This window comes from Diceros bicornis, chromosome 19 (genome assembly GCF_020826845.1).
Source record: "Diceros bicornis minor isolate mBicDic1 chromosome 19, mDicBic1.mat.cur, whole genome shotgun sequence".
Classification (NCBI taxonomy): domain Eukaryota; kingdom Metazoa; phylum Chordata; class Mammalia; order Perissodactyla; family Rhinocerotidae; genus Diceros; species Diceros bicornis.
Genome location: NC_080758.1, coordinates 40,372,950 through 40,390,020, shown reverse-complemented (window position 1 = coordinate 40,390,020; position 17,071 = coordinate 40,372,950). Strand labels below are relative to the sequence as shown.

Genomic DNA, 17,071 nt, shown 5'->3' with positions numbered 1-17,071 from the left:
CTTTCCCAAACAGGTAAGCTGGTCTCACTTGTTCTCTTATCCCCACTTGAATTACATCTGCTAATATATAAAGTTGAGCTGAAATAACTTTTTAAGGAATTTGATTCAATAAGGAAGAGGGCATTCTCAGAAAAAAGCAATGATCTGTCAGAATCTTAGAAGTCCTCTTTATGTACTGCTAATCCCCTGATAACTTCAACACTGTTGCCTTCCAAGACAAGTCCATTATTAAGCTCTACAAGAGTCCCCAGAAGAGAGTGTATGTCAGAGTTCTTAGTATAGTGTCTGACACCAAATAAGTCCAAAAAATGATTGATTTATTATCTTTCAAGACACTTTAGAAATAATTCCTAGTCTTGATTCAGGAAATTTGCAAGCAGAGTGAGACAGAGAAAGAAAAGTTAACATTTGATTCATTTTGATGCCTTTGTTATCCTGAAGACTTATCTTTTTTTTGCTGAGTTAGATTAGCCCTGAGCTAACATCTGCCAGTCCTCCTCATTTTGCTGAGGAAGATTTGCCCTGAGCTAATACCCATTGCCAATCTTCCTCTACTTTGTATGTGAGCCACTGCCAGGGCACGGTCACTGACAGATGAGTGGTGTAGGTCCGCGCCTGGGAACTGAATTCAGGTCACTGAAGCTGAGCACTCCAAACTTAACCACCAGGCCATCAGGGCTGGCCCCTGACGACTTATCTTTTAATAGGTTGAAACAAATTAAGGAACAAATTAAGACATCTCTACCCTTTAGAGAGACTCAGTGAAATATTTACTGATGAAATCATATGATTTCTGGGGCTTACTTCAAAGTAATCTGGTCAGAGGAGGAATGAAATGTGTGTGTGGGGGAATAGATGAAAAAGACTGGCCTTGAATTAATAATGTTTGAAACTAGGTGATAGGTGCTTGTGGGTTCATTATACTATGCTCTTTTACTGCACGCTTAAAATTTTTCATTCTGAAACTTTTTTTAAATGGATGGATTAGAAGTAAATTTTTAAGTAGATGGACTGCTGTCAGCTCAAACCTGAGTCCCTCCTTAAGAGTTGCTTTCAGCTGAATAGAATCGTCTTGCCCAAGGTAACACCCTCTCCCACACCTCTACCCTGGTAGCTTGAACCCCATGACTACTTGATGCAGGGAGGACATAAAGGCCTGGCTCCCTTGTCTCACTTTGAGATAACTCTAAAGGACCATCTCAGATGCATACCTCCCCAGGGGATTGACTGTGGCCTTTGTTATGATGACATCACCGTTCAACTTCTCCCTTTTCCTATCTTATTCTCTCACTCCAACCTAGATATTGCACCAATATATGTGGTCTCAGTGATGTGCTGGTAAATGCTTAACAGCTGGCTCTCTAGATCTCTAATTTGTAGTGTTTTCCAATTTCCATGGTATAAATACTCCCAATGTGGCCAGTTTCAAGCTACCAATGTGATGTCACTGATGTGGAGTTGGAAGAGATTAGCACAGTTGGTTCTTGTGACACCGTGCAAGCCAGTGCCAGCCACCCTTGCCAACTTTCCTCAATGAAATTTTTAAATGCAAATCTCTTCCTCAATCTTTTTTTAAGGGTAATCCAAACTAAATCAACACAAAATCATCAATTATCTTTTTATTGTCAATTTTGGTAATTTGTTTATTAAAGAAACTAACATTTCACAGGCAGAATGAAATGAAATTGGTCATCTCAAATGTTTCAGTGAAACACACACACACACATACACACCACACACCACAAAACCATAAGACAATGTTCCACAATAATTGCCTAGAAACACTTAACATACAGACTCCTTTTAATTTTCTAAACAGTACACAGTTACATAGGGCATTCCAAGAAAACAGACTTCAAATATGTTGTTCTTACTGAGACGAGGAAAAATTGCCAAGAACTCATCAGATAAGTTCAAAATGCAATTGTAATTATTGTCGTAAATCAAAGTATATATTTAAGAGAGTTAAGGTTTCCTCATCAGAACTTTTAAGTCAGAGTAAGCCATTTACAATATTTGCTATCTCTGAAGAAAAATACAGATGTGCATTGCATGTTTGAAGAACTGTTAAGACTTTCACCCTTTTTGAGAGCTGTTGTTGGAATAAATACTCAGAGGTTGAAGATTTTTTTTAAGGGGTAGGAAGAAAAAGAAGAAACAAGACACCACATTCAAGAAGGTGATGAAAAGGAAAAGAAACATCTTGTAGGAAATGATACAGAGGAGAACTAGAGAAGGAATAATTTTGTCCAAATGAACAGCAGATTATTAACCAATATTGGATCCATTTCTGTAGAAAGAGAAGATACCTGGAAAATGGGAACACAATGTCCTATTGAGGAGAAAAGGCTGGAATAATTCACTTCACTTCAGCAGTATACACACCCCTAAGTATCAACAGAGAATCAGAACAAAGTTCCTGTTATGTTATTAGAACCAACTGATTATCAAAACAAAAGCTCCAATAATGGTTCTCAAATAATGAGATGGATTAGAATCCCCTAGGAAGACTGGCTAAAATGTAGATTTCTGGGCACTACAGCTCTTCTGATTGAGTGGAGGTCTGGTGTGGGGCTCAGCGATCTGTATTTTAACAACCTTCCCAGTAAATTCTGAAGCCCATGGTCTCTGTTAAACCAAAACATGCTGAAAGGTAATATAGCCAAACATCTGTGACACCAGAGTTCCATGATAAGATTAGGATTGTGTCTACACCATTTCCCTATTATGCAAATGCTTACAAATCCTTACAAATATGACTGGATCTTTTATCTTCTGCTTCCCTGAAGGTCATTTTTAGAACAAGACCTTCCACCCATCTATCAACCAATCAGATTCTCATCTGTATACGTTTATACTCTTGCATGCCCCGTAAAGGAAGAGAAAAGTGTGTGTGTGTATGTGTGTGCAAATGGGAGGGTTGGGGGTGCATAACGTTATAGTTCTGTTAGAAAATTTTCTTTCCCAACAGAACCAAGCAAAGAGACATTTTTGGCTCTGGTATAGTGATTGAGACTCAGTAATCCCTATTGAATTGAAATCATGGTCTTACTAACTCAGCAGTAGAAGACTTTTTCTTATAAAAATTAAAAATTGTCAGTATTCACAATTATCCTTTTAACCAATCTCATTCTGTATGATATATACTCTTATTTTACCAGCCCAAGGGACCTAGTTCCCTCCTAATGGGCTCAGGAAACATTCCACTTGGATTACAGTTGTTCTCATATGTGTATATTCAACATAGACTCTGACAGAGATAGGTCTTTTATCTTGTACTCGAGAATGTAATAAGTTGCCCCAGGACTCTTGGATCTTAATGAAAAGGGATTAACCTCCTCCCTGCCTCCCATGCCAAGTAGGTAAGTAATTAATTTCCTATCACAAGTTAGACTCAAGCTCTTTTATAAAAGTAATAATGGTAGACATTCCTGCTCATGAAGACATCCCTCTAGAGGTTTAAAACTCAAAGAATGGATGTGAAGGTATGTGTGAAGATCACAGACATTCAGAATGGAAGGGGATGTTTATTGCTTGCTCAGATGTTCCCCTGTCTTCTTTTTCTCCTGTTTCTTTCATAGGACTGAAGGCCTTCATGCATTTTGAACAATTAACTAGGATCAATTTCATTTAAATGCATATTTCCAAGAGAAAAGACCTATGTGTCTTCCTTTTCTCTGCACATTTATACAACATATATTCTTTTGCACAAGTAATGCTGCACCTCTTCGCATCATTGAGGAGAGTTGGAATTTAGTTATCAAAATCAGTCATTGGATGGGGCAGCTGCATTTTCAGAACCCACTTCCTCGCCTCTTCCGCTAGTAGTATTCCTTACAAAAGCTCATGAAGAACTTTATCATTGTGATCCAGTGTAAAATGATATACCTACTAGGGCTTATAATTTTCCTGAAGAAAGCTGTCCACACTGATCACTTTTATCCTTTAATAAGCTCTGAGCATCAGGACATATTGCTCCATCCAACATTGGTGCTTCGGGTTGAATTTCTATCTCGGTGCACAGCATGAAAGCTTGGGTCCATCTGTGTCACACCAAGTCAAACTTCTCTTGAAGTGATTTGTTTATAGTTTCATTTGATGGAGTGGAATGTTCTGTAACTCATTCAAACTATTACAGAAGCTTTGCTAAAAGGTCACCACTGCTCTTTGGAGTTTCCAAATCTGGGCATCATCTGGGAACTTGTTAAAGATAAGGTTTTCCACCAGCTTTTTCCATACCAACTAGATCCAATTAGCAAAACAGTACTATTCAGAGAACTCTGTGTTCACATTTAGAGAGACAGAGAGAGATAGACAGAGAGAGACAGAGAGACAGAGAACACAAGTAAATTACAGTTAGTTGTCTAATAGTGTGCAAGCCCACTTTGCACCAAATTGGAGTGCATTGCCAGATGACAGTACCATTTAATAGCCATGAATGGAGGTGTCAGTCTTGAAAAAGTTGAATAGAATTTGCTTTTAAATGTTGTTTTTGAATCAGTACATTCTTCAAGTTTAGTCTTGGGAGTCAACTCTAAATGAAATTGAATCTTACCATTTACTCAAAATTCAATAAGAAGATGACAATTCATTCCTTGAAGTAATAAAGGCTATGCATGTTAAACATTCACTCTTTATGGCACCAACAACATTCAAATTGTTATAACTTTACAATTTTAGTCGAGGCCTAAAATTGGCTTGTGCTTGCTTTCTGCCCTCTTGCTTATGAAACAAACGTCTTGAATTTTCCAATCCTCAAAAGCTCAGCTGTAAAACTGTAGGAGACCAGCAAGAGAAAAAGAAAAGTTTCCTTCAAAGACGTTTCTAGTCACTGCTGGCCAGTTCTGCTCTCTCCCTCAAAACATTAACTATGGCTTTTGCCACTGGTCCTTGGAAAAAGTCCAAATGTGGCAAATGGTGGAAGCAACATTTCTTTACCCTCCTGCCTGGAACTTCGCATGATGCGGATGAGTTCTAGCTAGTGCTTTCATGGGTGGAACAAGGAGGTCAGCTACTGCCCACCACTCTTGCCCATGTCTGCAGATGAAATCTGTAAACACATCGTGAGATCTACTGAATAAGAAATCAAAACCCTTTCATTTGGTTGGAACTCCTGAAAGGGCCTGGACCAAAGAGGCTGCACAGTAGCAGCTAAAACACAGGCTCATTGCCATTAAAAATATTCTGAGAAGTGTGTGTGTGTATTTCTAGTAGGATACTTGGGAGAGGGGAAACTTAAAATCTGGAGCCATCTTTTTGTCTTCGCAGTCCTGAGTTGGAGACGTTGAAAACGCAACGACATCTTCCTGAGTTCAATTAAGCTGGTGCGGAAACCAAAATTATCTTTAGAAAGGGGGAGAAATCCATTTATATTCCTTCTGAGGCAAAGAGGGAAGTCTTTCTGGCAAAATCTTTAGGTTCCATTCAGGACCAGGACACTTAATCGTCAAGTTCAAAGCTTGTCTCATCATAGAGTTCAGGGCGTGCTGACTTCCTGTGCCGGGAATATTTCAGTTGTAGGAGATCACCCATCTCATCCAGAGCTTCCAAAACCTGCAAAGAGATTGCCTTCCATCAGTTATCTTTAAACCCCTAGGTGGCTCTGTTTTCTAGAGCCTCACAGAGAGCCACAGTCTTCTTTTGCTAGCTTCTTTGATTTTAAAGAAAAGGAGAAAGATCGAAATCATTAAGGTGTGGTTTATAAGCCAGCCTTGGAGGAACGTTAGATGCTAATGTTAGATGCTATTTCATATTCTTTAATAGTCTAACTCCACATTATGAATGTTTAAATTTATATTTGGGGTGTGAGGAGAGGAATAAAAGCATCTAACCCATGCTTACCCTTTAAGCCTTTATTTTCAAGTTTAATGACTTATATAACCTTGTGGAAGAAAAAGATAAGGTTGCAGATTACCCGTTGGTTATGATTTCAAGACACAGCAAATCAACCTGGCCAAAACCAAAATGGAGCGTTGTGGGAGCTAATTAGCATCCTCCTCTCTCCTCCCACGCTTCACTCTTCCCTTACCCAGCTTTTAAATACTCATCTCTGTGTTCCATAGAATAATAGAAATTAAAACTACAAGGGACCAAGCACTAATCTGTTTCAATTGTCTTAATTCAGGCAGGTAAATGTATCCCCAATTTTACAGATGAAACAACTGTGATCCCGAATATACAAAATGTAATTCTTATTTCTAGTGTATCACTAATCCTATGGCATTGGGCATGCGTTTTTAACTTTTTTGGGCCTGTTTTTCCTAGCTTGTCAAATGAGGAGGAAGATGATAGTAGAGTCTAATGTTTTGAAAAAGGTAAAGTGAGAATGGTTCACATTAGAATCAAGACTAGTGGAGCTCATGGAATTTCCCCTTTGGGAAGTTTTTCAAATTGACATCAGTTAAGATATCCACCAGCATGTTAAGAGTAGTTTATTCCTGGGTGATAGGATTATGAGTGATTAAAGTGTTCTTTTTACTTCTCTGTATTTTCTAATTTTTTACAACAAATCTAAGTACTAAGAAAAAGTAACAAAAGTTCTCCTTTAAATAACATCAATTTGGGATAGTATCTATTGCTCTTTGCTGAAGATGGGGGATGGAGTAGCTCAGTGGTTTTCAAAGTGGCATAACTGCACATTTGTGGGATGTGCATGATAATTCATGGAGGATGTGGGAGGAAAACAGAGAATTTCTATTCATTTTAATCTCAACCTTTTTAACTTCTCTTTTGATGTTTATTTTATAATGTGCATGATATACTGGTAATGCATATATAATTTATAAATGGATTTATGTTGAAGCCCACTGATCAAAGACTACTCAGAACACACCTGTACTCAAAGAAAGTTAGCTTGTTGAAGCAGGGAAGAGAGCACTCTAGAAGAACCATGGAGCCTCTTAGTAACAGGAAGTTGGGAAGGGCAACTTATGGCATTTGGACTTGTGCCTGAGATGACTCTAAGGAAGCAGGCACCAGTACTAGGTTGGATGCTGTCAAGAAGTGGGAGAAATTCAGTAATTGGCTATATGTAGAATTCTTATCTGGAAGGCAAGAGGATTAAGGCAAGGCTAGAGCTGTCACTGGTAAAGGCAAGGCTAGAGCTGTCACTGGTAAAGGAGTAGCTATCACTCCTGTTAGTAAAGGGACATTTGGCCTCGTTTCTGTCTTGTTCCAAATATGAATGGACTTGTCTAATATTGTTTATTTTCTGTGAGCCTTATTTATGTTCAGTTACTACTCAATGCCCTGGCTGTTCAAGGGGTCATTTTTCACTTTCTTTTATGTGTATATTAGGGAACCTGTCAAAAGTTTTTATTGATATGGGTTCATGATCTCAAAAGTTTAGAGGCATCTGTCTAGGAGATGTCTCAGTGCTTCTTCCAAACCAGATACTCCATAGGAATTAAGAACTTGTGATGAGAATCACAAGGTCTGGTATCTGCAGAATTGGGTATTCATGAGTACCTCAGTGCTGCTGGACCACAAAAAATACAAATCCACCTATGCTGTCCATCGTCTCCTGTCATCTCTGGGGTCCTGCTCCCTACTCATGACCTCTTCTCTCCCACACCTGCAGCGCCCCTCTCTTCACTCTCTTCTTCCCTTGAAGTGTAAACATGTTCATCTTCCCTTATTTTCAAGGGCTTTTTCTAAACCTATTTTTCTTTCCTTCTTGGAAAGAAAACTTCTTGGAAGTCTTGCCTACTCTTTTACCACCAACTAATTCCATTTAAAAGAAATAATTTGTTAAAATTAATGTACTGAAAATTTATATTCATTTTAGAGAATCTGGACAATATAGAAGGGTATAAAAAACAATAACAGCAAGGTTCACCCATCATCTCAATACCTAGAGTTAGCTCAGTTGTTAATAAATCTTTATTGTGTACCTACTATGTAGTATACACTAGTTTAAGTTCTAAGAATATAATGATGAAAGACATGTGTGTGTATAATTTGAGCTCAAAGTATGCTCTTTGCTTTTTTACTCTTTGTATTCTTATTTCTGCTCCCTGTATTCCCCTACAACTATCCTCTCTGTGGAATATCATGCTCCTACTAATTGCTAATCCAATGGTTTCTTCTCATCTTTCACCCCATTTGAACTTTCTGCAGTTTCTTGGGGACATTTTGATCTTCCCCCTCCTTGAAACTTTTTCCTTTTTACTGTGTTTAACACTATGCTAGCTATATCTTTTCCAAGAGCTCTGGCTCCATCTAAGTCTAGTTTCTCACTTGTGATTCCTATATAGACAACTGTGGGAGCATAGTGGTGGGAATGAGTTATTATGTATGAAGTTATTATATACGAGTTCATTCGTTATATATTCATATAATTACATATTCATTTATTATATATTCATATATTATCATTAGTTGCTTATTGATTAGTATCTCCTCTTAAACTTTTTGCCCCAGGGTTTTACACATAGTAGACACACAATAATGTCTGTGAAACTGCATTGACATTATGAGATAGTTCCATGAACCCCAAACTGATTGAGATGGTTTAGTTCTCTGATATTACTCATCCACATAAAGAATGAAATCAAAGGACAATGAAATGTGGTTTTTAAATCATTTACACCTCATTTAGGTCTGGCTGATACGATAGATCTGTCTTTGTTATTGGTTTTCCAACATGTTGCTTAGTTGGGTCATATTTTATTAAGATGGATTTGATGGCTATGAAAAATATCAGGAAACAGGCAGTTAATGCTGAAATAGCATATTTGATTAGCTTTTGCATTTTAGAGCAAGTAAATAGCACAACAAGTGGCTACTCAGTTAGACTTTTCTATAAAATCAGAACACTGACTTGACTCAAGTCTTCACTAAACTGATTTTCTTTTCTATCTGCTGGGTTGATCCCATTCTTGGCATATCCTTGTTTCTTAGCAGTGAGTTTTACTGGTGTTATTTTCATAAACCACCCAAGAGAAACCCAGGGAAGCCCAAGCTAGTTCAATTAAAGAACATGCTCAGAATCCAAGGTACCAGTACTGGAGATTCTGTTGGCCAGTGGCGTACTCACCGCATCTAACTGCTCCCGGGTATGTGCTGCTGAAATACAAAACCGAGCCCGAGCCTCTGCAAGGGGAGTAGCTGGAAATCCAACGACCACCACCCCAATTTTTCTCTTTAATAGATGCCTTGCAAAAGCCCTGAGGGAAAGGTAAAAAAGGAGGTTAACTGAGAGATGACAAAATTATGCTGCAAAAAAAGGAATACAGCTAATTGACTTTTTCTTTTTTTTATAACAATAAATGCAAGATGATTGAAGTTATTAAACTTCTGTCAAATACAACTGATAAGGAAGTAGGGCAGTCAATGACGTGATGGCACCCATGAATGAGTGTGAATGTTACGGGGCCTGGCACACTCATTAGACAATTGCAAGTACTGAGTCTTTGATATGGAGCAGAAAACGCTGATGTACGTGCTCTTGGTTTAACAAGTCTGCATTGATGGAAACTCCTTCGTCTGCAGGGTTCCCAGGAATAAAAACCAAACAGCTAACACAATTATGTAAAAAAAGAATATATATTAAATGCAAACCTACATGTTTAAAAAACTTAATAACAATAATATATTGTGGAAATTTCAAGAAGCCTATACTTAGTGACTATAATTTGAGGACCAGGATCAGAGGATCTGCAGGATCCAACTCCAAGCCATATTCTCACTCCAGGGGCAAAAATTTTACTTCCCATCAAACAAGAGATAGGAATAGCAAGGGTCTCTTTAATTTTGGGGGTGAATGAACACATCCAATATGTTCAGGGATGATAAACCCATTGGCTGTGTTAAAGGGGGAATGGGGCAGGAGGGAGAGAGGGAAAGAAATGTGCGCACACAGAGAGGCTGGCTGGTAGATGCAGCCTGTAGGATATAAGTCACACAACTACAAAGCTCTTTGATGCAGGGTAACACTTTTTTTTTTTGTTAGGGAGATCAGCCCTGAGCTAACATCCTTGCTAATCCTCCTCTTTTTGCTGAGGAAGACCAGTTCTGAGCTAACATCTATTGCCAATCCTCCTCCTTTTTTTCTTTCCCAAAGCCCCAGTAGATAGTTGTATGTCATAGTTGCACATCTTTCTAGTTGCTGTATGTGGGACGCGGCCTCAGCATGGCCAGAGAAGCAGTGCGTCAGTGCGCGCCCGGGATCTGAACCCAGGACGCCAGTAGCGGAGCAAGCGCACTCAACCTCCAAGCCACCGGGCTGGCCCAGGGTAACATCTTTTAAAGCTATAATTCCTTCCCCTTAACCACTTCTAGCCTCTTTCTTTTCCAGAGCTAATCTCAGTAATGATTCTAGAATATCTAGCTCTCAAAGTCTGTAAATTTCTTGTGCCAAGAGCCCACGTCAGATAAAAAGGTGTGTGCCCCCAAGTGAATCTTTTCCCCCTTTGAGGTCTGTTGCTCTCTGAAGGAAACCTTAATTACTGAGTGACTCTGCCCATAAGTGAGGTAAATGCCTCAGATCTGTTCTTAGCATTAAGAGGTTGCTGGTGTATTATTTTAGGCTGGAAGCTGACAGCACCACAGAAATCTTCCAGTCATAACTCAGGGAGAGTTCTCGAACCAGACACGGAGAGTAAGCCTGCTTGTTCATTCCTTCCTCTCACTGTTTAGCTGTCTGTCTTGTGGTTGCTTCATGCAGAACGCAGGTTATCAAACGAAGTGATGGAAATTGCAAGACCTTTTGAACACACAGCCTCTCTGGCCTTGGCTTAGGCCAGGCAAGATTCTCCCTTTGATTTGGACTGTGAAGGTTACAAGGAGATGAAGCTTTCTAACTGAGAAAGCTTGAAAACAGAGGCTGTTCTTTCTCTTTCTTGATCACCCTATGGAAGGCTGCCCACGGAACTACACAGGATGAGAGCTCATAATTGTCTGAGAAACAAGTCAAGTGCTTTTATTCCAAGAGTACAAACCACCTGACCCATGATCTCAGGCCAGTTTTCAGGACTCCCAAAAGACCGTTTTCACTGTCCGCACGTTTCTCTTTGTACCAGAGGAAGTGAGTTTTGCCAAAGAATGTAGAGCAAAATATATGACTGTTGATTCATTAGGCTAATCTGAGGCCTCCCTGGAGCACTTTTGAGTTTAAAATTTACACTCCTAAACTTAGCTTCCTTAAGTTAATGTATATGATTGCCCTGAACACTTTAGATAATGAGCCTCTTGGTTGCATTCCTCAAAGCAAATTAGAGCTTGCAGAGGATGAAAGAAACTAAACTATGTGAATAATAATAATAATAATAATAAAAACCATAAGCATTGTGTTGCATGCAGCATCACTGCAGCTTGTGTCCCACCATCTTTCAAGCATGTGATGGGGACCTTGGAAGGAAAATGTAAAGCCTGTACCAAATAGTAAATACAATACATTCTTGATTATTTAAGTGCGTGTTTTATGAGTAAAATCACATTATTCTGAACTCCATAGAAGCTTCCAGTGATAGAGTTGCAACAGAACTTTGTTCAAAATGATAACTTGATGGAGATTAACTTTTCATTCTACAGTAGGTGGAAATGTGGAGAAACCACAGTTCTTCAATAAAATCAAAGGTTTTTAAATGAGCAAATGAAAGAAGTGCTCATACAGTGGCTTACACAATTAACTCTCTGTTTGCAAAGCTTCTCTACATATAAACTTTTCATTGAGGGGCCGGCCCCGTGGCTTAGCGGTTAAGTGCGCGCGCTCCGCTACTGGCGGCCTGGATTCGGATCCAGGCGCGCACCGACACACCGCTTGTCCGGCCATGCTGAGGCCGCGTCCCACATACAGCAGCTAGAAGGATGTACAACTACAACATACAACTATCTACTGGGGCTTTGGGGAGAAAATGGAAAAAAAAGGAGGAGGATTGGCAATAGATGTTAGCTCAGGGCCGGTCTTCCTCAGCAAAAAGAGGAGGATTGTCATGGATGTTAGCTCAGGGCTGATCTTCCTCACAGGAAAAAAAAAAAGTGTAAACTTTCCATTGAAGAAATACCAGAGAAGGAAACAAGGCCAGACAGCAGGCAAGATCTTGCCAGCAACTCTGGCCAACAATTGATGATACTACCTTTGGTAACTAACCTGTTCTAAGTGTCCTTAGACAAAGCAAACAATTAGAGGTTTTTTCCCATTGCAGTGATTGATGCCTTTTTTTTTTTTTTTTTTTTTTTTTGTGAGGAGATCAGCCCTGAGCTAACATCCGCCAATCCTCCTCTTTTTTTTGCTGAGGAAGACGGCCCTGGGCTAACATCGGTGCCCATCTTCCTCCACTTTATATGGGACGCCGCCACAGCATGGCTTACCAAGCAGTGCGTCGGTGCGCGCCCGGGATCCGAACCAGCGAACCCCGGGCCGCCGCAGCGGAGCGCGCGCACTTAACCGCTTGCGCCACCGGGCCGGCCCCTGATTGATGCCTTTTGATGACATTAAAGAGTGTTAAACTTATACTCTGCATTGCTGTAACAAGATGTGCATTTTTCCCTGTGGACCAAAGCTTGAGAGGCTGTGCTGTGTATTGAAAAGAGATCTTGTTTAGGAGACAAACGGAACTGGTTTTGAATTCTACAACCTGACTGACCCTTAGAAAGTAGTTTGGGCTTTGTGGGTTTCAGTGTCCTCATTTGTAAACTAGGGCTAAGCATTCCATCCTCAGTGGGTGATCACCGGGTCTAGGAACCTTACTTAGCATATAAGCAGCATTCAGCAATGTTAGTTCCTCCTTAAAAACAATCTTAAATTGGAAGGCACTAGTCAGTTTGACATATCATTCAGTGTTCAACATAGCATAATCGATGCTGAGTATAGCAGGATCTTTACCTACTATTTTCCTGGAAGTTCAATTTTTATTAATTTAACCAAAGATTGTAATAATTATTTGGAGAGCCATGCGACCATGGTGACTGAATCTTGCACTTAGTTGAAACTAACTATAATAATCATTGCAGCAGTAGAAGTGATAATGGCTACACTGATGGAGCACTTCCAGTACACCAAGCACTGCATTAAATTCTTTATATACATTGTTAATACTATTAATAAGAACAGCTAACACTGAGTAGCTCTTATATAAGAGGCAACATGCCAAATGCTGATAGACTTCATCTTGTTTAATCTTCACAATGATCTTATGAAATAGGTACTATTATATCTCATTTTTAAAATGAGTAAACTAGGGCTTCAGAAGTTTAGGTAACTTTCCCAAGATCCCCCAGCTAGGAAGAGGCAGAGTCAAAATTCTTTTTCATTTCAAACATCTCACTACAGCATAGACATAAATTTTACATGAAGGTCCCTCTCAGTTCTATTTTCGTTTTTTGTGCAAGCTGTTGTCCAGGCAGGACTTCTGGCATATAAAGGAGCAGGGGATCTCCCTCTCTCATTCTGTTATTGTACAGTTAAATTCTTGAATTTAAATGCATTTGTTTTTACTCTTCATGGATTCTTCTCATTGGGTTGATTCATTGTCCCAACCTGTTGAGATTCTAATTCCAGCTTCCATCATCAAAGTTGGAACTATCCAGCACACTCTCTACTGCCACCTCCCAGCACTGGGCACTTTATATTCCCAAAAATAAAGCAAGTTGATTTTTGGTGTCTGTATCTGAGCTAACGATAAAATATTAGATAGACATGAGCTAAGCGTGGAATCTTTCTTCCAGAACACACCATTTCCTCAACCACTCTGAATACACGTGGTTTTCTTTTGTGCCTTCCAAAATAAGCTGGTAAAGGGCTTTGGGTTATCCGCTACTTTGAACTGCTATTGTCATCCCTCTCCGCCGTTAGCACAGAGTAGGATCCCGTGTGACACTTCTGTAGCACACTGTCTTCTTGGCCACTCCAGGCACTGATATCCTGACCCAGATCCACGAACAAAGTGCCGAGTGGTGGTAATGCTGTGGCGCACTAACCAACTCGTGTGTGTTACCTGCTGGTTATTTTGCTGTGGTGAAATGACACAAGAACTTACTCTGAAGAATCAATATTTTGGGAACTTATAACTCAGTTCGGCCCAACAGGAGTTCTCAACTAACAGCCCCAGAACCTCTTTTCTATACTTCCAATACTCTGCCAATCTATTCAGACTGTTAGAGAGTCAAACAGAAAGTTCAAACAATGGCGTTACGTTAAAGGAGTGTCAGGACCTCTAGAATCTCAGAGATATATGTTGACTATCACTTTCCACAGTGTGTGTGGTCAAATACACAAATAAACATTTTACATTTAGAAAGGATTTTAATTAACTTCTTTTTTTTTTTTTTTTTTTTGCTGAGGAAGGTTCGCCCTGAGCTAACATCCATGCCAATCTTCCTCTATTTTTTAGTATGTGGGCTGCCAGCACAGCATAGCTGCTAACAGAGTAGTATAGGTCCATGCCCTGGAACTGAACCCGGGCTGTTGAAGTGGAGTGCACTGAACTTAATCACTAGGCCACTGGGGCTGCTCCCTAACTGACTTCTTTTTAATCACAAAGGTAATTCTCTAGCAGGCTGCAGAATGGCTCATGTATAAAATTGTCTATACCACACTGAGAAAAAATCATTTTTTTCTCTTTATGCTGTTGTTATTAATGCTCAATTTCAGAGTTGCAATCAATGGAAAACAACTCCAATTAGGTTTACAGGAGAGGCATTAAAATTTGGCGTAAAGAGCATGAGCTTTGGAGTGAGCCTAGGTTTGGGTTTGCTTCTTGGTTTTACTACTGCTTGACTTGTGTGACTTTGGGCAAGATATTTAACTGCTCTCAGCTTCAGTTTCTTCACACTTAAAATGAGGCTGCCTTCCTCCCAGAGTGGCCTTGAGAGTTCAATGAGAGAGAGCACAAAGCCTGGTAATGTTGTTCTTAAATGTTGAGAGAGGTGATCTGCAGAAGCTCTCCCTGAGAAAGATCTTGGGGCAGGAGGAGGTGCAGGACCATCCTGAATTTACAGTTGAGGCCTAGGGAGGTAAATGACTCCCCCAAATTCACAGAGCTTAAAAATGGAAGGCTTAGCATCTGGTTCCCTTCCTATAAGACCTGCGAAAAGGCCTTGCTGATGGGCTGGAAGGTGGCTTCTGAGAAGCTGTACAAGTGAATTCTGACCTCGGCACCCCGTTCAAAGTGCATTATCAATGCCTATATTGAAATAGCCTCATAGTGTCAAATGCACCATCTCGTCAGGCCACCTTGAGGCTTAGGCGTTATTCTGAGAGTCCGTTGGATACTCACGCTACTTTAGCAGGCATGTAAAGGAGCAGGGGAATAACAGGAGAGTCCTCATTGCCATAGATAATGAATCCCATTTCATTCAGTCTGTGTCTGAAGTATCTTGTGTTTTTTGCAAGTTGCCGTACTCTCTGCAACCCTGGAAGGAGACAGGCATGAAATCCATCAATTCCCACCAGGAAGAGAGAAACAAAGATAGGGTTGACTTGGCAAGTGTTCCTAAGTCTTTCTGCAGGCCTGCACCATTAGCTGGGAGGGGCTCAAAGTAGGGCAGGAAAATATCTCCTGGTGAGCAGGTGTGGGCACTGATGCCCGGGAACTGCCCTGAGCCTGGAAGGTAGGATCCAGGGTGGGTGGTGCTGCTGGGTGCTGCTAGCAATGAAAAGCAGGCTAGGCTGCAGGGTGGTGGAGAGGGTGTCTAGCAAGAAGGAAGGAGATGAACTAGAATTTACTAGGGACTTATTATGTATAAACTCTGTGCTAAATGCTTTAAAAATGTTAACTCACAAGAAAGGAGTATGACAGGGAGGGACAACCACACACACATACCCCCCACACCATACCAGTTGTTGGTAGAGGATTTTTAGCCAAGCTGAGCTGGCCTATTAAGTTGCCTTGCATCTAAATCTCTAATCAAAGAATGCTTCACCCAACCTGAATTTGAAGGAGTAGCACATCCCTGGACAAAGATAGGTCCAGCTGAGACCAGGACTGTTTTGTGAGGCATTTGGTGGTGGTGGAGTAACAGAGGGAAGGGAAGAGGATGGCCTCTGCTTTCCCCAAGCATGAAAAATGACAGTGTTGGACCCAACCTGAAGGTCAAGCAGGTACATGTGGCCATTTCCAGGTTATTGGTGCTTCAGCTCAAAAGCTTATCCCCTGTCCTCACTGTGTGTTCCAGTGGGGAGGTCACACACGTGAGACGACAAAGGGAATGAAAGAGTGGAAAGAGTTCTGAAGACACCAGTCTACTCCAGTCCTGCCTCTACTCAGGTAAGTGAATAAACCAGCCCAAACTAGAGAGTGTTTGCTCAATAAGGAAGGTTGAATAGGATTGCATGAAGTCCCCTTGAAATCAGTCCAATGTTTGCATTTGATGCAAGGTTGCTGTTCAGCAGGAATGTGCTGCTACAGCCAACCTCCATTCCTATTGGTTAGGTATCCATCAAACTGATCGCAGCTCTTTCTTTACCAGTTATTCAATATTTTGAACATCACTCCTGGGTGTCTGTAACTCTCCAGATGGAAAATGGGTAAAAATTTCAGTAAACGTGTCCATCAGGGTCCCCTCATTCCTTCTTGGGGAAATAACCCCAGATTGTGCCTTGACAAAGAGTTGAGCAGTGGACATCTCTTGCTCAGCATCCTTCCTCCAGGGGACCATGATGTTCAGGTAGAGTTGGTCCCACCTTTCCTCTTTATTACAAGGGTAGCATGTGACCAAGGCCTGGCCAATTGGAATACTCCATCCCCCTAATTATTGGTTCAATGATGGAACACAACCTGGGTCTATCAGAGGCTTTCAGATTCAGATCTACTGAAGAAGAAGTGTAAGAATGAGATCATCCTCAAGCTACATCTTTGTCACTGTGTGGAGAAAACCTGCTTGCAAATGATGTTGACTAAGAAGAAAGCCAAAGCACAAAACAGCAAGAGTCCGGAGGACATCATTGGAACTCTTGGGTCTAGCCATGCCTAAGTGAGCCCATCCTGTGAACTGTCCCTGTTGTGTGAACCAATACATTTCTTTTTCTTACTTAAGCTACTTTGAGCTGAATTTCTACAACCTATAACCAAATGTGTCTCGAGTAGAACAGGTGGCCACTAATTGGATGGGGTTACCTCTAAAGGACAAT

The 17,071-nt window shown here is 40.5% G+C and overlaps 1 protein-coding gene across 1 annotated transcript in view; it reads right to left on the bottom strand.

Moving 5' to 3' along the window:
- Positions 1-1,604: 1,604 nt before the first annotated feature.
- SPTLC3 (serine palmitoyltransferase long chain base subunit 3) overlaps positions 1,605-17,071 on the bottom strand; it is a 147,831-nt gene continuing 132,364 nt past the window's right edge. Inside the window, exons 10-12 of the mRNA XM_058563224.1 lie at positions 15,219-15,354; positions 9,038-9,167; positions 1,605-5,553 (exon numbers count right to left, since the gene is read on the bottom strand). Of these exons, the coding sequence (XP_058419207.1) occupies positions 5,440-5,553; positions 9,038-9,167; positions 15,219-15,354 (380 nt within the window). The 3' untranslated portion in view covers positions 1,605-5,439. The remainder of the gene's footprint in view (positions 5,554-9,037; positions 9,168-15,218; positions 15,355-17,071) is intronic.